Raw genomic sequence first — 26,828 nt, 5'->3', positions numbered from 1 at the left:
GTTGTTTTAGATATATTTGTAAATATAACATACATAGATAGAAATTATTGATGATGAAAAGGGACAAAAATATTTTTCTTACACTCAGTTTTAAAATAATGTTTATAGGTGAAGCGTTAGTAGTATTTTATCTTTATGTTTATAATCCCAAATAATATATTAAAAACCCACTAATATTTCATAGGAAGTTCCCATTTCTAAATTGGGTTACGGAAACTAATTACTTTCTGCGACGACGACGAGTTTAACGAGAGAAATTAATTTGTCATGCGGAACAAACCACTTATTAGTAAATAATTATTTTATGCAAATTGTAAGTACAGCTTCAACCGCCACCACAGTATGAACTGCCCTTATTCAAAAGCTCACCAACAATACGAAAAGCTTCTACACGTTGCGGATTATTGATGAAATTCATTTATTCGTTTTGAAATACCAATACTTAACGCCAATTAGTCTAAGTTGTGAAAAAAAATCCACATCGATTATTTTGTGAGAAATCGTTTGCAATAATGAGTACTGAGAACATTTCATAACTTTATTATTTTTAACATCTCATCAAATCACTAGAACTTCACTAGAGACATCTATTGGTGAGATGTAAAGAAGCTGTTTACTAAGCAGAAACTCTTTTATTAGTATGTGATGGTCGTCAGCCCCGTAAATGCCCAGACTTCCATATTCTTCTTCATCTTTGATGAGATGTTAAAAATAATATGAAAATAACTCCTGTAATTGGAGATAATCCAGATTTTGGACACACTCAAAATGTTGTAAATTTTATAACTAAGTGATTGAAAGATGGTATTGTGAGGTACGAGATGCATAAAAAGGCAATGTCCGCAGTACTGGAGGTCTCGGGTTCAATTTCCGAAGGAAAAACATAAATATAAGTGAATTTTTATTCTGATATTTATTTAATAGCACCTCGGATCTCGTACCTGAGGTACTAGATGGATCACCTTGCATTTTTAATTATTAACGATCAAAATGATACTGCTTCAACACCATGCAGTGTCCTGTAAACCTTCGAGTTTAGATAAAGGGTAGAAGAAGAAGAAGAAGAAATACATTATATACACTCTCACACATTTATGTAAAAATAAGCCGCCTAGGCTCACAGAAATGCAAGCGAATGAAGTATTTTTGTAGGTTATTGTATAAAAACACATCTATTCCGCTTTTTACTATAAAAAAAATATATAGTACCTGGGTATATACTTTTCTCGAGGGGAATCAAATCGGAATTTCAGAATCAACACGTACTTATCTTCACAAGTCGATTGTATGATTGTTTCAAGTTATTTCTTATTTTGTCTTGTCACGTTCTACCTTAATACCCCAGAAGGGTTTAATGCGCCACGTCTAACTTTAATAATTTTCCTCTCTCTTCAATTCTCATGCTGTAATTTTTATTTATTAACAACTAACATATCTTTATTTTGTAATGCTGGATTAACCCATACTACCGACAGCACCACAGCACAAATACTTTGTAGAATATATTATATAATTTGAAAAAAACGTGACTGAAATTGCAACATGATGAAACTAAAAACAACAGTTGATTTTCAGTGCTTCTCGAAAGAATTTGTTTTAGTTTTTACATATAACCACCCTACGACGACACTGTCGCGGCGCATTCAGAGATGTTTTCAGTAACATTTAGACTGTACCAACTTATGAAAGTAGCAATTGAGCAAATCCTCACTCAAAACAGTTTACGTCATTTGACGTAAACAGTTTTGAGTTTACGTCAAATGAAAATAACATCATTTGCTATTTAGCAATGATGTTATTTTGCGTTAAATAATATAGACTACATAGTGAAATTTTATTATTTGGCTCGTTCTCGAAATATGCTTGACTGGATTAACTAAGTCCATACAAAAGACAAAATTTCATTTGCTTAAATATTAATAAAAGATCATTTTAAATTAAAAAAAAGTGAAGGCCTAGTAGAAAAAAATAATTGATTCAGATGTAATTTTATGGAAATAAATATGCTTTGTCTATATATACATGTAAATATACATAAATGCCTCCGTGGTGTAATGGTTAGCATGTTTAGCTACCGTGCTGGAGGTCCCGGGTTCGATTCCCAAGGGGGGGGGGGAAACAAATAATTATTTTAAACTCTTATATTTATTTTATATTATTCTCGACTAATCCCTGATAAAAAGTGATATTTAGCAAGTGAAAATTAAATAAAAAGTGAAAGGATTTATTGTATTAAGAATCCATCTCTTTTTCTTGTATTAGACTCAAGTAACTACGAATACAGACCATAAAGCTCATGTAAATAGATGATACGTTGATGATTGTAGTCGGGTCATATTCATATAGGATGGTCAACATTCGACCTCCCCGGAATGTTCCTTTCATCTTCGGAGAATAGATGAAATTATCTCCTCTTTATTAATGCGCAGCGAATCAACCCTTTGTCCGCGCCTGACGACGTCCACTTCTCCATAAAAGAGTTTTGGTTTATCACCAGATACGACGTTCCTCCCATTGTGTTATCTGGAGAGAATACTCCGATATCGAGATGTAATGGATGTTCGGATATTTATTATCACGGTGTCTCTAGACTTTTCACACTTATAAAAGACGTATTTTTTTATGAGCGCATCGAATTAGATAACTCATTCCGGTAAGGTATTTACAGATATTTTTTCAGTTGTTTATAAATTTTCGCTTCGTCGGCTTTCTTTTTTTGATGCTTTACAAACATTTCTGGGAATCACGTATACGAGTACTTACATTACTTTAACTTTGAGTGAGTACCAAATATTTGGATCCGTAATGGGGATATCAGTTTATATTAATACAAGATATAAAGAAAATTTAGCGTAGTACATTACAAATGTTACTAAATGAAAATTGTCGTGGAAATATGTTTATTTTAATTTCTTCGTAACTGGCTCGTGAAAATATATCAAAACCCACAAAATTTTCTTTATAGTTAAATAACGATAGTTAAAAACACAAAAGTTAATTAAAGAGTATTTTTGGATCAAACAGTATTTAAATAACTGATTTAAATTTCTGCGTTTAATTCCTGCACAGTACAAATGATATTTACAGGAAACCGTTAAGAAAATAATATTATGAAGATGTGTTTTGCTGTTTTTCGCTAAAAAAGCGTTATGTTTGTATTTGGTATAAATAATTAGCGAAACATTGTTTAATATAGTATACGAAAAATGCATATAAAAAATTCACTTTTAGGAATTTATTAACGCTATTTTCCCCTGTATTGGTATCTTAACATGAAGAGACCGGGTTGGTGTTGGTTAAATATATAGTTTGAATCAATTTCTTCGTATGAGTAAATTTTATATGATGTAAAAATGAGTGTTACTTAAATAAACCTCAATTATATTTTATTTGAAACGGAAGTTAATCTGTTTCAGGGACTCGGAGGAATTCGAGGCTTTCCAGGATTTCCGGTTTGTCTAGTTCAAATATCGTTTCCGTTTTGTCTTGGTCTCGATTGGGTCTCTGTATTTTCACGTGGTTGATAGTCTTCAATCATTTCCGTATTGGTTTGAGGTCTACGGTTATATTGTCTACGTCGTTTAGTCACAGTTAAAATAATCGATTTCAATAAGGTGGTTTGATTTTCAGTTCAGTATTTCATGGATATATTTTTCTATGTAGACCTTCTTGTAATTTTGTTGATTTTACTAAAATATTAATAAAATATTCGTTTTTAATAACTTTTGAAAAATAATTGCTCGCAATACTTTAACAACTTTAGTTGCATAATACCTAATAAACTAATAACTAAAATTGCCCTTCAAAATTGTACGTCTTTGTTAGTTTTTCTGCAATAACATCCAAATAAATAAATACCCTTTTTTAGTCGGTTCTTCATATCGATAAATCTCTGCTGTATTTGATATACCTAAGTAGCGCTTCTTGTATTTGACATTTTCCTTTTATTTTTTTCACCAGGGACCAATCGGGCTAGATGGACCTAAAGGTGATCCCGTAAGTACAAAATGACATTAACTTTTCTATCTATTTTTTGTTTGTGATTTAATTGCCTTTCGATTATTTTTTTACTCATTTGGAAAAAAAAAACACTTTTTTTTCAGTAAAGTTTTATCTGCTAAGAAATATTAAATTTTAATTTTATTCCAAACCTCGAGGTAAAGTTTACAAACCTCTACAGTTCACAAGGCATACGTTTTATAAATTACAAAAAAACGTGACGTAAAAATAATAAAAATAATAATTAATATTTTATAAATAATATATTATTTGAACTAAAAACTAAACTAAATATATTTAAAATAAGAAAAACAAACTACTTTAACACCACTTAATGAGTTTATTAATGTAAGCACGTCTAGTTTCAAGAACTACAGATGTTCTCAAAACTAGTCATGTTTACAAAAATTAACTCATAAATTGGTATATGTTTATTTTCATATTTAATTCATCTTGTTATTCCACAAAGTTTATGTCAAAGGAATATACAATTACTTTACAAATGTAAATACAAAAGTCAAATCACAATTCACGTTTTCACTTGAATTTATGATTTTATGTACAATAATCAAAGTATGCCATAAAGATTATTTTATATTTCAGTCAGTATGAATAAAACGCCTCCAAATGTCTTTTTTTTTCGGAATACCCTTTTTTCTCAATAAAAACATTCAGATAAGTACTAAAAATACATGTTTTTATTTTCAATGTGGTTCTCGGTATTTATTCGTCTGAAACGAATCCGTTAGGTATATTTATTTGTTTTATTTTGTATGAAATGATTTCTGCACATTTTCAGGGAAGACCAGGAGATAAAGGACACAAAGGAGAATTGGGCAATCCAGGGTTTGATGTCTTTTCAGCAGTAAAGGTAAAACTTTTACTATCCCGATTATTGTTTCGTAGAACTTTGTAAGTTTGTTCTTCCAAACACAAGACAGTAAATATACTGAACGTTCATAATAAAATGAATACATTCAAAATACAAAAGACCGATATTACCCATCGTAAAAATAATAAGTTTTCATATTTTATGAGTCCAATTGTAGAGTAAGTAGGTTTTGTTTCTCGGAACAAATTGTCTGATGACAAAATTGATTTGCAAATAAATAAAGTCTTCAAAAATGACTTTTGATTCAATGTTCTTGATTTTTTAAATATTGATCAACAAGCAGTATGATATTTCTACTGCTCCTATACCCTTTAAAATGATGAACTGAAAGTTTGGTAGTGTTTTTAGCTGGTCTTGGGGGTATAGTTTACTAGAACAGGGTTTTCGAACCTTTTAAAGCCAAAATAAAAAAATAGAAATATTTTAAGGAATGGTAACGCGAGCGCTCGTTAAAAACTACTATTTGTATAGCATTGTGTTAGTCTGTTATTTCAAATTATAACTTGTTATTATAACAGGTAGCTATAACAAACAAATAACGGAGTACAGGGAATACAAGCACATTTATAATAAGAAAACCATTTTAGTTTATCAAAATATTCAGAAACGGATCAGTAAACTAAATATTCATAAAAATACCAAATGTTACGTTTTAAATATTTGTGCGAAATCCGCTATTGCATCCGTTCGAAAAGACGAAGTGTTACATTGACATCCAATCGTTTCTCAGCATTATTTTTACTAATTCTATGGCTCAAAAAATCATATTTATAGTAACGATTCACACTATATAGCTCGATATAGTATTAAATTTTTACTCAATTTTTAAGAAAGCATTATAAGAATACCTTAAAACAAATCAAAGCACTAGTAACTAATACTCATTTTATATTCTCACTGCGTACTTATTTTTTTTTAAATTACTGTTTTTAGTATACCGCAATATTAAAGCTTTCAATAAATCAATCAAATCATTCAAGATTTCAGAAAGGTTATACACATTCAATGTAAGTATCATAATATTAAAGTTTATCACTAAGCTTTTAGCTTTCAGATCATGATTGTCTATCACTATATGTAAAAAAATGCTTAGAAAATGGAACCACATTTTACAAAATCCTCCGTATCACGCACGTTCAAATTCATTGTTTAAAATACAAATAAAGCTCTAGATTTTTTAAGTAGGTGTTTCAATTACAAACAAGTATTCTATTCAAAATTTCTCTGGAGTTGAAAATTCGAATTTAATACATCAAAATTTCAGGGCATGAAAAGATCAGTAACCACACTTCGTGGTGGTACGCTGGGCTATGCTGAAATTGTAGCCGTAAAGGTATTTAATATTTTACCAGCCGTAGGCAATTGTAGACGCTGTTGTTTGTTATCACAGGAATAATTTCCCTTTGTCTTGTGTTTTTAGTTTAGTGTTTTCATTAGCCGTAGTTGTATATTAGTTACTTGAATGAATGTTAGATTCGTAATATGCCAGTAGTTATCGTTATACAAATTTTGTTTGGTTTTTCTCACTTTGTATACATTTTGTTATTGTTATTTGATATTGATTTTGTTCGTATTTGTTTGTGCCTTTCTAGAATATTTGATACGCCTGTTGGTACAAGAGTTTTGTTTTTAAAACATTGTATTTGAAAGTTATTTGCGATTGATTTGTATACTTTAAGCTGTTTATTGAGTGAAATTTGGTCGTTGTTAATAAAATCAAGGAATATAATAAAATAAAAACAACTGTATAATTGTTACCAAATTTATTTTATTTAACGGTTTTACGACCAAATTCGGTCACAGGTTAAATAAAATAAGCGTGGAAAAAATATATACAGTTATTATTTTATTATTTAAAATGCAGTTCCACCAAGAAATGTCAGTACAAAATTTACATCTTAATCAAAGAATCATCAAACATATCATCTCAAGCTTGGTGGAATTAGTAAAAATGCAAAACTTTTTTTAATAAGGTTTTTTTAGTCAGGTGCCGTGGCGTAGTTGGGTAGATGCTCGACTGCAAAACTCGCGTCGCGGGTTCGAATCCCGCCAATTGCAAAATGAATTGAAGAAAGATTTAGTTTCAATAGTCTGGGTTTTTGTGATGTATTTTTCACATTTACCTTCCCTATCCTTACTATCCTACCTGCAGACAAGCATCTAAAACAAATGCTTTGCGGGTTATTCCTTTTTTTTAAATATCTCCATAGGTACTACATTATTTATTTGTTGTTTTTATTCTATTAAAAGTAAGTATTAAAAAAATAAAGGCTGAAAACCCTCTACATTATTCGGAATTTAGATTTCCCACGTGAATAAATCATTGTTTTTAGAACTTAAATGCTTGAATAATATATTTATCGATGTATTATTTATGACGTTTTAAGTAAATATTGTAAATACATCATGTTTTTATCGGTGTACGGATAATATTTTATGTTTAACAATATAAACAAACCAAACAAACATTCAGCCTTTATTATTGGTTTCAACACAATGTATGTATTCTTATGTCTTATTATTAATGTCTTAAATTAATTTGTCTTGTCTCAAAGCATAAATGGTTTAATTCGGTTCTTAGGGAATGCCGTTTTTATTTTATTTCTTTAACATGTTCAAATTATGAATTAGATATTTGATTTGGGTTTTGCACGTGTCAATGTACTATTGTCAGCAAAAGTTCCTTGCCTTATTTTGATCTAGAATTCACCACAATGTTGTACTTATCATAATTCTAAGAAACTTTTGCTTTTAATAGTACATTATTTTGTTTCATTTTGTATTTTTGTTAAGTAGTTAATGCTTTTTAGGGCCTGCAAGCCGCCGGTCACAATATTTCCGCTCAGACAATAATAACTCTTAAGGTTAGTAGTTGGTTTCTTAGTTATTTTTTATTTTTTACAATCTGAACCTTTTTAAATTACTTATTTACTTTTTATCTGTTCTAATTCAACATTCTTATTCAAAATGTCTTAAATTCAATCCAAAAGATATATTTTATTTTTTTACTTTATTCAATTAATTAATGCGTTTTGAAAACGTGTTTTGTATTTCGAAAAGTCTACAATTTCAAAAGAGAGATAAATTATTCACATTTGTTTAAAAATGAAAAGTATTTTTTTAATGCTATCATTTAAATGCTTTGGGCATATCTCAGATAAATGCCGATAATTTTTTGTAACCTGTTTATTTTTTTTTGTGTTATATTCAAGTAATTGCTAATACAAATTAAAATATTAATGATTTTTTGTATAGTGTAATGTATTAAAGCTAGTTATTTTTAGAACCGTTTTTTTCTAGTTTGCGTTCGTATATTTTTTCGGCTAGTTAAAAAAAAATAATGATATTTTTTGTATAGTGTAATGTATTAAAGCTAGCTATATTTGGAACTGGTTTCTTTTAGTTTGCGTTCGTATATTTTTTTGGCTAGTTAAAAAAAAATTATAATATTTTTTCCAGAGTACAGGTAAGTACCTACCCATTATAAATACATTATCAAAATATTTTTAAAGGTGTTTAATTTTAAGTAAGTTTTTCATTAATTATATCACACCTTTTTTACATTACACAACAGTTACATTAAACGACAATAAATAATGGAAAAAAAAACAATTGTATAAAAATATGCATACAATATATTACACATAAATTATCAGACATCCCACTAATAATGTACCGGAAAAAAAATCATTTTACTTTAAAATTGTAATTACAATAACAAGAAGGGTCGTTGAGTACAATATGTGCTAATTACTTAAAGAAAGTACATTGAAAAAAAATTATTCAATATGAAATAGCTTTTGAGACACCCTGTACATATATCTTGAAACAGGTATAATGTAGGTTCACCCAATACAATAATTACATGAAGCTTTATTGACATTGCGAAGCGCCTATAGACCGAAGCCACACTGGCTAATTCCATTAATTCGTGATAGCTGATAACTATCGCGCATTTAGTAAGCTCTCACGGTCAATCGAATGTCAAAGATATCGTTTTTATTGTAAATTCATGACTCACGAATTTTTTATTACATGTCCCTAATCCGAACCTGTTACTGCATTCTGGTCAAACATCAGTTTCTCCAAGTCAATTTAATCGTGATTGTATGTAAATTATACAAACGGTTACGTTTTACTTCCTTTAATGATATCATATGTGTGATGCTAAGCTGAGTAAAAGCATGTCAGTCAATATAATGACAATATTTTGAGCTGTTATGTATTTTATTTTTTTTACATGGTATTTTTATTTATTTATTTACATTAAAACCATAAACAAAAAATCCTGTATAGGTATAACCCATGGTGGGTTTACGACATAATACTATATACATTATGGTGTAATTTTAAACTAGGAAAATTAAATAAAAATTATTAGTTCCTATAGCATGAAAAATTTTCTTGCCTGAAAAAATTTAAAGACACGTACGAATTTTTATTTTCAATAATAACCCAACAATAAACCAATTTTTATGTACCAAAATTTGATAAAATTCCATTAATTAAATATTGCAATTTTTCCCTGTGATATTGGTAGTACAAATCTATTGTATTTCATTTTTATATCATTTTTAATATTATTAACTAAATGACCCCCTTATCATTCATCGTTCATTTTGTGTAATACCACTTTAATAAACACTAATTCATGAGAAAAAGAATAAAGTTTATTAAAGTGGTATTACACAAAGTGAACGATGAATAATAAAGAGAGTGTTTGTTATATACAATACCACAAAGTTAAAATGCTTTTAATATACAAAATATAATATTTATTTATGAATAACATTATAATGACGTTATAATGAAGTATTAAATTTATTAATTTTATAATTATTTCTATTATTTATGAATTTCATGATTGTTTTATTGTCATTGTGAAGGGTGAACCAGGAGAGCCAGGGCCTCCTGGACCCCCCGGAAACCCAGGTCCTGAGGGCCTACCCGGCGGGGAAGGCAGAGCTGGCACTCCCGGGGACCCGGGTACCAAAGGAGAGAGGGGTCTAACGGGCCCGGCCGGGCCTATTGGGCCCACTGGAGTAGCTGGACCTGTAGGACCTAAGGTGAGAACTTCTGACTTATTATATTATTTTAATCAATAATATCACCCAACATGTAATTGCATAACTATCTTTTTATTTATATTATATATTATAGATTCAGCATTAACTTTGTGAAATGACGTGTTGATTCTTTAAAAAAAAAAAAACAATTTTATAATACCACTTATTGAGTTTTATTTCATTACACACGACTAGTTTCGAAAACTACAGTTCTTTTCATCTAGATATGTTTATAGTTTAGTAGGGTAAAAATAGAAGGGGGGGGGGTTAAGGAACAGGACTTTTTGTAAAATGAAACTAAGATAATAAGACAAATAATGAAATAAAACTCAATAAGTGGTATTTTACAACTGTTTATTCTTTTTTAAATTATTTATCTTATGTTCCAAATCAGTTTCTCCTAATTTTTTTTGGACCATTGCCACCTAGACGTTATATTTTTCAGTTGCCAACTACTCGATTGTCTATGGCCAAATAAAAAAAATCGTTGCCTTTTAAATCTTATGTTTTTACTCGTCTCTTTATTTTTTTCTAATATTTTCTGTCGTTGTGTATTGTCCAGTGTCCTTTTTACTTTTATGAATACTTGTTTTTTATCAAACCTATTTTTTTTTATCAAAGTATATATGTACATATATATAAGTACTTATATAAATATTTTTTTATATATCGTAAAACGGGGATACTAGAACTTTGATGTGTTACTTGAGCCCAGTACAAATAAAATCTGTATTTGGTCTACAATAATGAACGTATCGACATGATTCATTGTTTCCCTGACAGGTGACACTTATTGTCACGATACTTCGATCGACACCACGATCTAATTTTTTCTTTGTACTGGGCTCAAGTAACACATCAAAGTTCAAGTAGATGATGTATCCTGTTCTACGGTATATTTTTTTTAATTATCAGAATTTTTGATTGGGATGATTTTAACATTGTATAACTGCATCGTAAACAAATAAGAACTTCATTAGTCTTGAACTTTCGAAATTATGTGATAATAATTTATTGTTTGATTATTCTACATAGGGAACGTCAGGAAGAAACGGAATGAAGGGAGGAATGGGGATGCCCGGCCTGATTGTAAGAAAAGATGATTAAAAATCTTTATCCATTAAAGAGCAGTAATAAATATTTTAAATAATTAGATTTTATGACACGAAAATATATGTGTGGACTCTGGATTAACCAGAATTGATAGGGAAAGCAAGAAAATATACTACTTAAAAAATACACTTTAGAAAAATGTGTTTCTTTTCTACTTTGTATAATGATAATACCACGTACTTATGTAGTAAATTTATCTCCATCAGAATTGACCCGAACACAGTACTTCAACTATCTAGCGTGCACGAAGCGCTTGTATACGAAGTGTTAAAAACATGTTCGTTTGTTATCGTTTTGTAGGGCTATATGGGATACATAATACAAAAAAACAAAGATATTTCTTTAATTTACCAACTCTGATGGTTTTTACTTGCCTAATAGAAAATAAACCAAAAATAATTTATTTAATATTTTTTTAAAGTTTATCAGGAGATTTCTTCCATTTCCATATTTTATGACTGTGATCTTTTATTCATTTGACTAAATAAAGACTATAAGTATATAATATTTGAAATTTGATTTCAAAATAATACTAGGAGTACCATCTATGTAAAATATTTAAAAGTTATTGCCTAACTTGAGGAGCCGCGCGGTTTCTTTTTTATATTCAGTAACTACATTTCATTTTTGACAACGCAATTTTCAGGTCGTTGTGAAGTTGTATCTATAATTCTGTGTTTTAAATATGATTTATTGCTCTTTAATGTGGTGGCGGGTCATCAAAATGGGTATAAAAAATTTGTAATAAAAATGAAAATACACAATACAAATTCTACGCAGATTGTTCGGGGATATTAAGTAATATTTATTTAATATAACATAATTTGGTCAAAATCTGAAGTATAAAATAGTTTTTAGGTTTGAAACCAGTCGAGAATATATTACATTACGTGTCGAAATGTACAAAACTCTAACTGATTTGTAAAATTAAAGAAGATAGTGAAAGGCAAAATGTCTCAAATTTATTTAATGAGTTTGGTTAATTTTTACGAGTATAACTATATTTTCATAAAAAATCGAGCTCGACTGTGCTTAGATTAATCTAATTTGATTTTAATTTTAAATTTGAAAATGAATATCAGCGATTAAATTATGTGGAAAAATTATTGATAAGATTTTCTATGGAAATACATTTTAAAGTGCTCTATTTCGTTAAAAAGCAAATGTAGATGAATCCAAAATGCACTATTTACAAGTACTTGTCAATTTTCAAGTATATGATTTTGCTACTTACGAGAACTTAGTAGGTACTAACTTAGACGATATTACATATTCGTGGAACTCTAAAGGTGGAGACTGACCGGAGCATTTCGTCGTAACGTAACACGTTACAATGCGAGCATTCAGGCAGGCAGTACACCGAGCCGAGCGCTCCATCCATAGTTTCGGATGCTCGCTGATGCTCGCCGCGAGCGATATTACGACATTATATTACGACGAAATGCTCCGGTCAGTCTCCACCTTAAAGATTTACAGTTACGTGAAAAAAGTTTAATTTTAGTAATAATAATAACTTTTACATGCGTTTCTGAAACAATTTTTACTAGGCGAGTAAAGTTTTTAAGCTTGGAAAAGCAACAAAGTTATTATTTATATAGATTGTGTATTATAACGATAATAATAATTATCACAAAGTAATTTCTTTGTTCAAATCTTCATGAATATTCCTTTTTGTCAGCACTGCATGGTACTTTTCAGGGAATGCCTGGATTACCGGGAACTTCAGGGCTTCGTGGGCCCGTTGGTGCTACAGGAAGATTGGGATATCCAGGATTACCCGGGAGACCAGTAAGAATTCACCACAGGATTAATTCGTATTTTTTTAGTGGTTCTACAGGATGGTTGGTGATGGTCTGCTGTTGGTGGTGGTGATCTATATTTCCTGGAATATTCTATGTCATATCTTGATAATTTGTTTTATTTTCCAATATACATATAACATATTAAATGTTTATTTAAAAATTTATTTATGGTGCCGTAAAAAAATTATGAATTTTAATAATATTTCTGGGGTAAATGTGTTGTCAGATGAATTTCATAGTTTGATGATTAATAAACTTCAAATACAAATTGCATTTTTCCTAAGCTTTTGAATTATTTAATGTTCAACTCTGAATACTTGCATAGTATTTGGTGGATTAAAAAAAATATTGATTTATACAAATATTCATATACTTATTTGTATTATTTTTGTTGCATGATTAGTTTTGGTAGTAAATCAATCTATTTATTTATTGATTACAAATACAAACATTAATTTCTTATTTCCAAAAATTATATTTAGAATATTAAAGTTGTTTCTGTTTTATATTGCAATCAATTATAAAAATATTTCTTAAAAAAATATATTTACATAATTCAATAAGTATTCATACAAAATAATATATATTTTTTCAGATAAACTGTTCAAAATAAGTATTTTCCAACTTTGTAGTCTCTGAATCACATATAATCAATATATTTATTGCAAATTTTCATTTAACATCAGTATGATTTTGAGGGTGATGGACTAACTGTAATTTTACATACTTGTTCAATTTAAAGACTTTAGTGTTAAGCTGTAGTGCATTATTCTTTCTTAGGAATAATTTGTTACCTGGGGTAATGGTGTCAGTATAAGCAAATTTAAAAAGTGTATGTTTAACTTAACTGCTATTTCTAAACTTCACTTCTATTTTTAATTCTAAACATTACTTTTATTTCTATTTAAAACAATGAAATGACTGATGTCAAGCTCCGATACTTCATTATTTCTTAGGTGAATTTATTAACTGGGATAGTGGTGTCATTAGAAATATATTTGAAATAGTGTGTCAGTAAGCTTAACTTTACTATTTCTAACAACTTTGGCATTCTGAAATCATAAATATATTCCATTATTTACAATATTTTGAGTGTGTCCAAATACTTGTTCACAAAATCTGGATTATCTCCAATTACAGTACCCGTATATGCCCAGACTTCCATATTCTTCTTCATCTTTGATGAGAAGTCAAAAAATAACTTGAAAATTAATCCTGTAATTGGAGATAATCCAGATTTTGTGAACAAGTATTTGGACACACTCAAAATGTTGTAAATAAATTATCTGGTCAAATTATAAGCTTAAATACTAAAAATGAAAATGATATTTTCTGGCGTTTCTCATGTATGTGATTATAATACAGGATTCGGAACTCACATACTGATATAAGAGTTTCTGCTCAATAAAAAGCTTCTTTTCATCTTACCAATAGATGTCTCTATTGAAGTTCTAGTGATTCATTAACAATGTTTCTGAATTTGTTCATACATATAGAACTTCCAAGAATTTGAGTAGTGTAGTTGTCAATAATGGGTAGAATTGGTGAATGTGTGTAAAGTGATCACGTAAACCAGCCTATGACGGTCGTCAGCCCCGTAAATGCCCAGACTTCCATATTCTTCTCCATCTTTGATGAGATGTCAAAAAATAATATTCCTTTATCTTATGTTTTCAGGGAGACAAGGGTGACAAAGGTGAACGAGGACTAACGACAACATTGAAGGGAGACCAGTTTGCGACAGGAATCATTGAAGGACCTCCAGGACCTCCTGGGCCACCAGGTAATAACTTTTCACTGTTTAATGTTAGCAATTCTTTTTAATATCAGTAGATGTTATAGTGGTGGTTGACGGCACCTATTAAAATTAACAACAATAATGCTATCTTGCTTACATGTTTAACAATTATGCCACCAAGACCTTACAGCCCAAAATAACAATCATATTTTTACATTTGGGGGTTTCTTTAACTTTTTGTTTTAGTTTCAGCTTCTCATTAAAATTAATGTACTTAAAAATAGTATGAAATAACTTCTATAATTGGAAATAATCCAGATTTGTGAACAAGTATTTGGACACACTCAAAATGTTGGTAAACAATATGTGTTTGTTTTCTCTACTGTACTTTGCTGGCTAAGATCACAATACTCATAGGAACTGCTCTCATAGAAATTTCTCTCATAGGAACTGCTAATACTTTTGGTTGGTTTACATTGTAAGCCATTGATTTATGAAATTTTCAACAGCAAAAATATGTAGGTATATATAGAATCTCCCAAATGATAAAAATATATTTATAATTCTATAAGTTTATAGGTAAACATTTTTAATCCTACACATAAAAAAATTGCAAGGGTATAGAATCATTTTCCAGGAAAGAGTTATCCACTTTTGATATCAGCTTATAGCATAGTTAACGAATATACGGTTAGTTAATTTTAAAATGCTCATCAGTTTTCCAGTTGGAAAAATCTATAGGGTGAGCCAATAAGCAATGAATGATTTATTTGTTGAATAACTTAGTTATAACAACAAAAAAGCTATTGATATCTTTTACTAAGTATGAAAAAAATATTTGCGGCAAATAGCGACGTCTAGCATTGAATCAAGTTTTGTTGAAAAATACTATGGACATTGTTTTGCATTTTATTTTTTGGACTGCAAAAAAGTCTGAAAAGCCATATCTTATTTTGATTGCATCATGAACAGTAAAATTGTATAAATGAGTATGCATGTAAAATGTGCTTCTGCCATGGGAAAACACAGTGAAGGTACATTATTTTAATCTAAAAATCGTTATCATGTGTTTGATGAAAAAATAAGAAAATATGTATGTTCTTTTTAATAAGTCAAATCAGACTGAGAAGTGCCTCTATGAAATGGTCAAAAATGGCTCTATGATTGTTAACATAACTGTGGCTAACCCTGTATTTTCGGAAAATATTTTTTTTGAGAAATTAGTCTCACGAATGTAAAATTCAGGACCTGATGGATTGCGAGGTGAAAAGGGAGAATCGGGTCCAACTGGCCCCGCAGGCACTGCCGGGGAAAAGGGGGCGAGGGGAAAGCGAGGCAAACGGGTAACGTACAGCCCCACGGAATGCCGAATGATAATACAATCTACCCTAAAGTGCTCTTCTCTTCAACAGACCTGAATCTATGAATATGCCGTTATATGGATTGCAGATTGTTACATCGAGAATTCTCTATTTCATGTGTACAAAGACATCTATTTTGTATGTTATATTACTATGTATCATTCAAATATTAGGATAATGGGAAATGTGAAATGTGGCTAAAATTCAGCGCCAACACTTCAGGAATGCGTTATTCCCTGGTTAGAAGAACCTTTCTACATTTGTTATATTTTATATTACTGATGCATTCTTTACTAATACGGTAAAAGCTCATTAATTTGAACAATTTAAAATTTGATTTTCGCATACTTAAAATAATGTTTTGAAATTCTAATTCCTCTAACGATTTTTCTTACAAAACATTCTGTAATTTTAAACAAAAACTTAGGAATTTGAAATTACAAACAAGGGTTAATTTTAAAATTTTGGCAAAAAAATTACAATGAATTTAATGATTAAAACGTCTAATATCATTTACTGTTTTTGTTCATTTGTCAAGATAAAATACTAGTGACTAGAGAAACATTCATTTACATACAAAAAAAATGTGAAAAACTAAAATTATCAAAATATTTTGTTCTGTTAATATTTTTAATTAAGGTGCTGTACTGTACAAATCTGTACTTTCACCGCAAACACATGTTTGTATCGGAAATAGAAGATTCACATTGTCAGTGGTAGTTACAAGAGATTACAAAAAGTAAAAGGGTTGCTCTTACTAGCTGAAATCAGTATGTATTGGATTTGGCATATAATTGCAACGTTATCTTTACTATTCTTTTCGCTTACACACGGTATCCTCCTATGTTGTCTAGTTAATGTCTGAATGATGTGTACAAGAGATACGTCATTTTAACATATACTAGTCAGTATTATAAGTTATTCCTCTGTATATATATATCCTAGCATCCAATAATTAGCTTTAAAGCATGGCCCGACAGCATTGCATGCGTTTGAGTATTATTTCATAGAATTACTATTTTTTGTTTACATAGTATGAATGACTTAGAAACAAATTAATTATGTAGATACTTGTGTAATAGAGGTTTTGGATATTGACTGTTGAAGAAATGTTATTTAATTTTTATTTTAAATGATTGGAAGACATTGCTTCGCAGTGATAAATACTAACTTACATATGTATGCAAATCACATTTTTAAAATCCTATTCTGATAAATGCAAAAATTTAAGTAAATTTGTAGTATTTTTTTCAAGTAAAAATGATTCATAGAATACGAAATACTTAATTATATCTCATAAACATCAATGGCCTACTCTGGGACTTAAACTCGATACCTTCGGATGTCACGTCCGCTGCTCAACCAATTGAGCTAAGTTGTCTGTAGGATGTAATTATTTCATATTGTTATAATCATTTCCTACGTTAACACAAATTTATAATGTTTTTCTTTTGTGCATTTTTGACCATTGCTTCATTTGCAGATGTAAAAAGTACAATATGTAAAAAAAATATACATAAATATTGTATATTCATGATGATAAACATTTAAAGTATTACAATATATTATTCAATGATATGCATTTCTACGATTTAAACATCCACATTTATTTAGTCAAATCTCTAAGCAAAATTGTTTTTTTAACAATATATTTTTATTTATGTTACCATTATAAAATTACCTTGTATTGTATTTTAGTATTGTACCTAATTTAAGTTATTTTGTTTTCTTTCATTTCAATATTTGTATTATGTATTATTATTTTAGCTTTATTATTTTGTCTAACAGTAAGTTGCAAATAGTGTTAATAACTTAGTGTGGGTGAAAGCGCCAGGCCTCTAACAAATCACCGCTAAACAAAGAAGCACTGCCTAACAAAATAACACCAGGCTCTAACCGGGACTAATTGAAAACACTAATCCAAGGTGAGTTTACAGAAATATTTATTTTTCTATATATAAAATGGTATTTTTTTTTAAATTTAAGTGCGAAAAATGTTACTATCAAAAATATTTTTTTTAAAAAATAGCATTAAAAATGCTAAATGTCGGGAGGTGTCAAGAAGTGTAAGTTTAGCATTGGGTGTGTTGTTATAACGTTCAACAGTTGACTAAAAAAAGCACTAAAAAAAGATGATTAAAATAAAACAATTTTTTCTTTCCTAGGTAGAAACACTTATATTAACATTATTATTTACATATACAAAAATAAAAACATGCGCATAATGCAATGCAATGCTGTGTCAAAAATTCAAAGCAATCTGTGAATAACTTGGGGATATTAAAGATTTTTATGAAAGTAACATCTACATATTTATTTACATAGCATCGCTACACAATAGTCTTTTCGAAGTATTCTAATCAAAAAGAACTACATTTTAGTCCACCTCCATATTTAAGTGGTTAGCGCGTTTGGGTTCTGTGCTAGATGTCCTGAGTTCGATTCCAGGGGATCCGGTGAGTTCCAAAACAGCATCTTCAACGAGGTCATCTTTATACAGAAATACTTATATCTGAATTGTATTGTAATCAAACACTCCATCGGACTACATGGAAGTATCAAAGCAACAAAAACATGCACGATTTTGGGGCACACAATTTCAAGGAATCTCAATACTACCGCATAATATTTAAACAGCTTCAAGTGGAGTCTACCAAAGAATTAAGCTGTTCAATGCGATTTTACAAAACATTACAATAATTTATATTCTTTATCAAAACAAACGTATATAGAACTTATAGAAAACATTTTGTTTGTATTAATTTAGTTTTATTCAAGTGTTGCATGTTTGTAGAATTTTAGATAGTATGTAGATGAACAGATTTCTCCCTTTTTCAATCCCATTTATCTCCTTGATCCCAGACATTCCAAATTGTTTTAAATGGCTTACATCTAAAAAAAATTACAGCAAAATAATATTTTTTTACAGAAGATACGATAAAGAAAGAATTTGAATACATTTTATTTTCACAGTATTTTTGATATCACATAATTAAATAGAGGATAATACAGATGTCCCTATAATGATGTTTAATGTAATATCCTGACATTTCAGGGGAGAAAGGAGAGGAAGGTGTGGCTGGAGTTGCCGGTGCAAATGGCTTTAATGGAGAACCAGGACCGCAAGGACCTCCTGGCCATCCTGTTAGTATAACTTTCTATTTTTTTAAATTCCTTTTATGGTCTGTTTATGTGATTATATAATATAAGAGAGTTCACTTACTAATTGACCACTTTTTGTGTGATTTAGCTGACAAAATGACCACATTATGTGTGTTTTACTGACCAACCAACCACTTTATGTGTGATGTTTCTTACCAATCGACGGCCCTATATCTGTCACTCCTTTCAACAATGTCATATATAAAAAAACTTGATTTTTCAGGAGATCGTTTTTTAAGTTTAAAAATATAAAAAATGTATTAAAAATAAATATCAAGCCACTTATTGATATTTTTACTATGCAACAGATCTTTTTAGGTAAAATCTGAATGTTTTTTCTCCATTTGAAAAATATTTAGTATATTCAAAAAAAAAATTAAACAATACCTTTTCTTCAAAATGCAAAAACTACACTTTCTGCCCTATAGCGGGTAAATATTAAGTAAGAAATATGCCACTTTTGCTGGGATATAGTACATTTTCTGGGCATTCAGACATGCACAACTGAAAATTGACGATTTTTGATATATCACGTTGTTAAAAGGAGTGAGCAATAGGTGATTTCACTGAACAATCGACCACCTTTTGTGATTTTATTGACAAATTGACCACTTTATATCTGATTTCACTGACAAATCAACCACTTTATGTGTGATGTTATTGACGAATTGACCACTTTATGTATGATTTTGCAAACTGTTTGATTTCAGGGATTATCTGGACCAAAGGGAGAAAAAGGAGAGTATGGGGATATTGGACCCCCTGGGCTTATGGGACCACCAGGACTTCCCGGACCTCCCGGATATCCTGGAGTACGAGGAGATAAGGGAGAAAAAGGGGAATCGGTCAGTATCTAACAAAACCAAAGAACCATAGTTATAAAATCACATGGAACCTACATGGAAGCTCTATATTCTGATTTTTTTAGATGAAACACTGTCAAATAATATTGATTTCATCAAAATTGAGTTTTTGGACATGATTAAGTCATTGATTTAAAAGATTTATGAATTAATTGTTTTTTAGTATACATTCACATATTGCATGTTTGTATCACCATTTACAAACATAATCATCTAATTCCGCCATTTTGTTTTGTTTTCCGGCTGATCCTTCTTTCGCGCCCACTTTGCAGAAATACAAAAAGCTTAGAAGAAGACAGGTAACTATTTTATTCATCATATAAAATATTTTCCCACACGCTCTCTTTGAAAATGAACACATATTCTTTACTAGATACAGTCCAATTTTATTAAAAAATACATTTCAACAAAATGGAAAAGACATATTTTATTAAATAGTTCTTTATGATTTTGTTTATTTCTTGCATTAAAAACTACTACCAATTTCAAGTTAGCTACTTATTCACTACTGTTAATTTTTAATAGAGGAAATGTTATATAAATTTTTCGTCAAATGTAATTAAATAAAGATATTCCCAATATTTCGAGTGGCTGCAAGTTTTTGTTTACAAATTTCGAATTTCGCTCCACTTAGGAGTTATTTATAAAAAGATATATTTTTATAGTTGTAAATAAAGATATCGTTGAGCTCACGAAGTGATTACATTCAATAGGGAATGATTCATTTGTCAATTAAGATACCATACTCCTTAATCAGTAGAGTAGCAGAGTACAGGGTTCAAATCCCTGAGTAGCAATTCACTTTTATGTGAGATAAAATTATTCAATTTTGTTATATTCATTTCTTCCGAGAAAAATTTACTTTACATTAAATGTTTTGCATTTTCAACCAGATAAATTTAGCAGAATATTTAACATAATTTCTGAAGATTTATTATATTAGCAATGCAGTATTTTATTTCAAACTATCATATCGTCATACAGGAAATAGTGACCAAGTGCATTTTTTACAAAAGTGTGATCATTGACTATTTAATATCTTACTAGCTTAATATTGCCCTGAAAAAAATCCCAAAGGATTTTAAACTTGGAAGTTTAATATATTGACTTGGTAAAAATGACTAACTGCATTGACGTTTATTTTCTTGCCAAGCAAAAGTGACTTAAATAGCCCTCCTGAACATTTTACGTTTTGACAGTTGGTCACTTTCTCCTGTACGACTACGATATCCTTTGAACTAATATTATAAATCACATATATTTCTTTAGATTCTCACAAAAATATCAATCATATGTCAGTTAGTCAGAGTAAGTGCCCAAACCTTCAGTTGTACATCACATGCTTTTTTCACAAGCTGCTTTTTTATTTTAATTTCTTCGAAAAATCATTTTGTTTCAAACACTGTTTAGCGACACATAATCTTATAGCCAATGTTGAACTTACAGGGAGATGGCACTGGCATGGAGTTCATGGGTGGTGAAATAGTAAGTATTTTTGTTCTTTGACCAACTAATTTTGTCATCTATTTATTTAAGTAAATTAGAAAAGTTCATCCTTTAAAATACCTCTGCTTTTATAATGAAACCCTCATTTCTACATTTAAAAAAAGTAAAAAGTATGATTTTATATTTTAAATAAAAATCTTATTGCTCCTATGGTCAAAACCTTAAAATTGGTAAAAAAAGTAATTGGTTTAAAATTTCGATACAACATTGCATTCAAATGCATGTGAATATTATACATATTTTATTTTGTACATTATTTTTATATATTTATAAAAATAGGTTAAATGATATCACACCATTCCCTTATTATTTAACTTCGAAGTTTGTTTTGTCCGCCTCCATAGTGTAAAGGTTAACGTCTTTGGCTACTGTGCTGGAGGTTCTGGGTTCGATTCCCAAGGGGTCAAGACAAACAATCAAAATAAAATTTTCAACTCTAATATTTAATTAATATCACTCTAGTACTTAAAGTGCAGGACTGATCACCCAGCCTAAATTTATTTAATGATCAAGATAACACTGTGTTGATACGATGCATTGCCCTATACACCATTGGGTGTGGATAAGGGTTAAAAGAAAATAAAAGAAGCTGAGGTTTATTTTTAAATCTATCGTTAAGTATTCAATAAAAATAATATATTATAATTTCAGCAACTGAGAGATAAATTTATTTTTTAATTACTTTTATAAGACTATTATCTAGCAGGATTCAGCTTGTATAATAGTCTTATATTGAAATTTCATTTATAATCTCAAGAAATCAATTTTTTTCCAGTTATGTACACTGATTTTATAATAAAATGATTTTAGAGAATTACTGTAAAGAGTAAAACATTTGTTTTTATCTATAGGATCATATTGATAATAAAAGGATTGTAAGTATGGGTATAGTTTAAGTGTCATTGAGTTGGGTTCTGGTTTATGCCCCAACTGTGTTTCAACTTCATTCTTATTTTCTGTGGTCCACAACATTTAATATCTTTGAAAAGAGTATATTTCAATATTTAAATCATAAAATGCAAGAGTCTACCTCTGTAGTGTGATAATTAGTGTGTTTGCCTACCGGGTATAAGGCCCCATGTTTGGATTCCAAAGGGTTCCAAATGAACTTGAATTAGTGCCCGAAACGCAGTAATTGCCAGTATTGCAGTAGTTAAGACTACATCAAAGCGATGACAGACACAGGTCTAGTATAAAATTACTAAATTTGTTCGTGATAAAACAACTTGTTTTATAACAAATGAATTTTGTGATGTGGAAATAAGGTTTGAACTCTTATTTTCTTGAGAACCATATTTTTTTTACTGCAATAACAGATATGCAAGTAAATTACTACTATTTTGATAATCAATTATTCATTAAAGCTTTAAAAAATATGATATATTTAATTATATTTGTAATTATTCCAAAACAAATATTTTAATTGAGTATCTCTCACTCTCAAACACAAGCTCTCAAGTTAATATTGTGATTCACTGAGTCAGATTATTTGATGAATTACAGTGCTCGGCAAAATCAACATTACCCAATTATATTATGTTATGTTAATATCCAAAAGGTTTCCTTATAGAATTATTTCCACAGATGTCAGTAGTATGAAGAATTGGCTACGTTTTAAGCTAAAAATCATAACAATGTAAACACTTGGTCCAAAGAATTGATGTTCGAATTTTAGGTAATGCACTATGTGCTATATAAACTGTGTACTAAATAAATTAAAGACAGATCTTTTATAAATTATTTTCTCATTAAGAAGTAATACATATTTTTCATTACATACCCAATGATTAAAGATTCATCATAACTGACAACTTTTGATTCCTATACTTAATAAAAACACCACCATTAAAAATAACACAGTTTTCTCAGTCTTCTTATAGTGTTTTATTTTTTATATCAATGTTTTTAAATCATATGATAATATTTTACTGCGTAATTTTTCAGATTATTGGTCCACCTGGTCCTCCAGGACCCATAGGAATGCCAGGTCTTCAAGGACCGCCTGGAATTAAAGGAGACAGAGGCAGCAATGGAGGCAAAGGAGAATCAGTAAGGAACAATAATAATCATTTGTATTATTTTAACTAACTAACCAATAGTGTCGGGTTGTGGTCCCGTGGCTAGTGTCGCGGACTCTTGAGTCAGAGTTTCTCGGTTCAAACCCACTCTACTACAATTTGATACCTTTTTCTAATAACGAGCCGCTTAGGTTCACAGAAATAGTATGAAAGTGAAGTATTTTTGTAAATAATAAAAACACAAATATTTCTCTTTAAAAAAAACATCAAGCTGTTTCTCTCTGTGGGTTGGGTAGAGAGCATAGAACACCACATTACCCTGTCTTTCTAAACATTTATCACCTCTTCTGCATTCATTTGTCTCCTTATAATAAATACCTACCAATTATTTTTACTCTTGACCTGCCAACTTTAAAATATTTTAACACTTGATCGTTCTAACTTCATTCACTTATAGATTTATTTTCTGTTCTTTCTGCACTCATTCGTTGCAAATATCTAAACCTTCTCAATACACCTTTTTTATTATTTTATCAATCATGCTTATTTCAGCATTGCATTCATTTCTTACTTCACCATCCTAACATTGTTATTACAATTTGTAATAATTCTATTTATTATTGTAAATCCTATATTACAGCAATCGCATTTAGTTTTCTTTTGCCGACTCCGTGCTTTACTTCTATTCATTAGAGGTAGTACTCCGAATCTAGGGTTCAGTTGTGCACTGCGAGCTTAGGTTTCGCTGTTAGGCTTTGTTTGCTACAACTGATTTCAGTGTGCGATCCCATTCTATTTCCGGGATTTACTTCCCTTTCTATATCAATCTTTCCACCCCAAGAAAACATGATTTTCAAATAAATAAACAAAATCATCTGCCTGTCCCAAAATTTCACCATTCATCACTATTTTGTAACCAGACCTACTTATTGTATTTTTTATTCCAGGGAGAGAAGGGTGAAAAAGGAGATCCAGGACCGATGGGCTTACCCGTAAGTATTTAATTTATATCCCAGTTATAATTTTTGTATCACTACATTCCTAATTATATTATATTTCTCATTCACGTAGCGGAATTATCCCCCTTGGTTTATCCTCATGGTGATAAGTCTAACTTTTAATTTGTACTTACACAACTACATTATGAAAGCATGGGCCCCTGTCACCTATTTCACAAAAGTAAATTAACACATTTAATGTATGAAATTTATGGTATATGTATATGCTATGAGCAAAAGTAGCGCAAGTACCAATGGTGCAGTATCAAATTCTTTTGTTTCAATGGAAGTGTTCACATACACGATTTGATTTTTTGCATTTCCCTTACATCTAAGGAATTTATATACAAAAAAAATCATTCCCAGTATAAGAAAACGTTCAATGATATTGTAGAGTTTGATATTGCATGATTAATACTGCTACCATTTAACATTTATGGTCATGATAGTGACTAATGCGGTCACAGAGCACTGAAAATATGCTTCGTAACCATATCATTTACCATCTTGACCAGATACGTTATATGGGTTACGCTCCCATTATAAACTCAGTCAATGAAATGAAATCTGAAGAGCGCTGCTATCGGATAAAATCAACTACGAAGAAATAACAAACTGTGCAATGTCATAGATTTGGATTGCAGGAATAATTACCTTGCCTTTGTTTGATTAGCAATCAAGTTTACACCACATCAAAGAAGGAAATCATAGCGTTATGTTGTACTTAGCACAGAGGTTTTTAATAATATTATATATGTATTAATTTAGCATGGCAAGGCGATCAGTGCAATATTTAGTCTACCATATTTTGTTCAGAAGAAATGTAGGTAAATTATGACATAATACATGGACGTTATAAATATCTAACAATAAATATAGCTTTTTTTAAGCAGTTACAAAACAAGAAAAAAGAATGTGACGTCTTGACTATGACTTTGAGACTTTTATAGATAAAAGTTTGATTTGGTAGAACCCAGGATTGAAAACAAAATTGAATTATTTAAAGGAAATACTTAACCGGTTAATATTTTTTGCTTGAAACATGACTTACTTTCATACCGTATATTGACGTTTGACTAAATAGTCACAATTACATTTACTAATACATATGTTTAGATTATCTTGTCCGACAATACTATTAAAATGGTAGATAAATAAAACATGTCGACTAATCTTATGCAGAAACACTGCAGTAACCCTTTTTATTATTATTTATAGACCTCAAATAATTATATACATATAAACCTAAAAATGACAGTAAGCCCCCTCTGTGCTTTGTTTAACAATTTAGTACAAACATTCTAAAATGAAAAACTTGCGGACTAAACTTTATAATTGAAGTGTTTGACGGGTTTTGGAATTAATGAAGAGTGTTTGAATAATAATACGACTTGTACATAGTTGATTCTGCATTTCGATCAATAGATTTCTTTCACTCCCTTGACCTTTGTATGTGACACACTTATTCTTATCACTTATTATTTGAATAATATCATTTCACCAATATAACACCGGAATGTACAGAGACGATGGATGTGTGATCTGATCAAATGAAGCAAATCTAGGACATTGCTGCAGCCGGGAGGAGTGATTGGGCCACGAGCGCCGATGAAACTTGCAATGGGTTGTTAGTGGACAATGTGCATGGCGCCACCGTTATGCACTACATCTTGTACTTTTCCAGGGTCCCATGGGATTAAGAGGGGAACTCGGAGGAATGGGAGAGTTCGGAAAGCCTGGCCCCACGGTAAGCAATTCGCTTGCCAGCAACCGTGTCCAGTAGAAACAATAATACCCATATTTTCTGTGTCCTTTTGGTGTAAACAAACCTGACATTAACATTTTTGTAAGATAATCATACATGTGGTTTGCTGAATGTTAAATGTTTTACTTCATACTCGTATCATATTCATGTTTTTATTTTGGATTAACTCCCTTAACACATCATTACAGACAGATCATTTTTGCCTCCGTTACATTATATTGGTTATTTTAGTGAATGAATTTGTTTTCCAAGTTTTGCTATGATAATATGTTTTTATTTGTTTTTTCTTACCTTTTTTGAACACATAGTACATCAATAACTGACAGTTAATATTTATAAATATATATATACTTAGACCTGGAATGTTTCAAGTACTTCATCTCTTAAATATTGTGAAATTTATTTGTAATTTGGATACTGATAAATTTCAGTGTTGATCTGTAGTTGCCATGTCTTGTTTTCTGCCTGAAATATTCCAAAATATAATATTTTTTATCCCCTTTTCCGTACATTGTGCGTTTTAAGATTTGAATTGCCTAATCCTT

General features: G+C 30.0%; 1 protein-coding gene across 1 annotated transcript in view; it reads left to right on the top strand.

The window, feature by feature from the left end:
- LOC148302427 (uncharacterized) overlaps positions 1–26,828 on the top strand; it is a 66,947-nt gene that overhangs the window by 19,832 nt on the left and 20,287 nt on the right. The window contains exons 5-20 of the mRNA XM_088271634.1: positions 3,417–3,452; positions 3,961–3,996; positions 4,799–4,870; positions 6,156–6,224; positions 7,702–7,755; positions 9,778–9,957; positions 10,993–11,046; positions 12,769–12,858; positions 14,550–14,655; positions 19,027–19,115; positions 19,844–19,978; positions 20,269–20,295; positions 21,434–21,481; positions 23,447–23,551; positions 24,468–24,512; positions 26,203–26,265. Coding sequence (XP_088127760.1) covers positions 3,417–3,452; positions 3,961–3,996; positions 4,799–4,870; positions 6,156–6,224; positions 7,702–7,755; positions 9,778–9,957; positions 10,993–11,046; positions 12,769–12,858; positions 14,550–14,655; positions 19,027–19,115; positions 19,844–19,978; positions 20,269–20,295; positions 21,434–21,481; positions 23,447–23,551; positions 24,468–24,512; positions 26,203–26,265 — 1,209 coding nt within the window. The remainder of the gene's footprint in view (positions 1–3,416; positions 3,453–3,960; positions 3,997–4,798; positions 4,871–6,155; positions 6,225–7,701; positions 7,756–9,777; positions 9,958–10,992; positions 11,047–12,768; positions 12,859–14,549; positions 14,656–19,026; positions 19,116–19,843; positions 19,979–20,268; positions 20,296–21,433; positions 21,482–23,446; positions 23,552–24,467; positions 24,513–26,202; positions 26,266–26,828) is intronic.

The sequence above is a fragment of the Brachycentrus maculatus genome, unplaced genomic scaffold (assembly GCF_059751285.1).
Source record: "Brachycentrus maculatus isolate JH-2025_06_01 unplaced genomic scaffold, ASM5975128v1 h1tg000453l, whole genome shotgun sequence".
In the NCBI taxonomy this organism is placed as follows: Eukaryota; Metazoa; Arthropoda; class Insecta; order Trichoptera; family Brachycentridae; genus Brachycentrus; species Brachycentrus maculatus.
The sequence above is the reverse complement of the archived record's forward strand: the minus strand, read 5'-3'. Positions and strand labels throughout refer to the sequence as shown.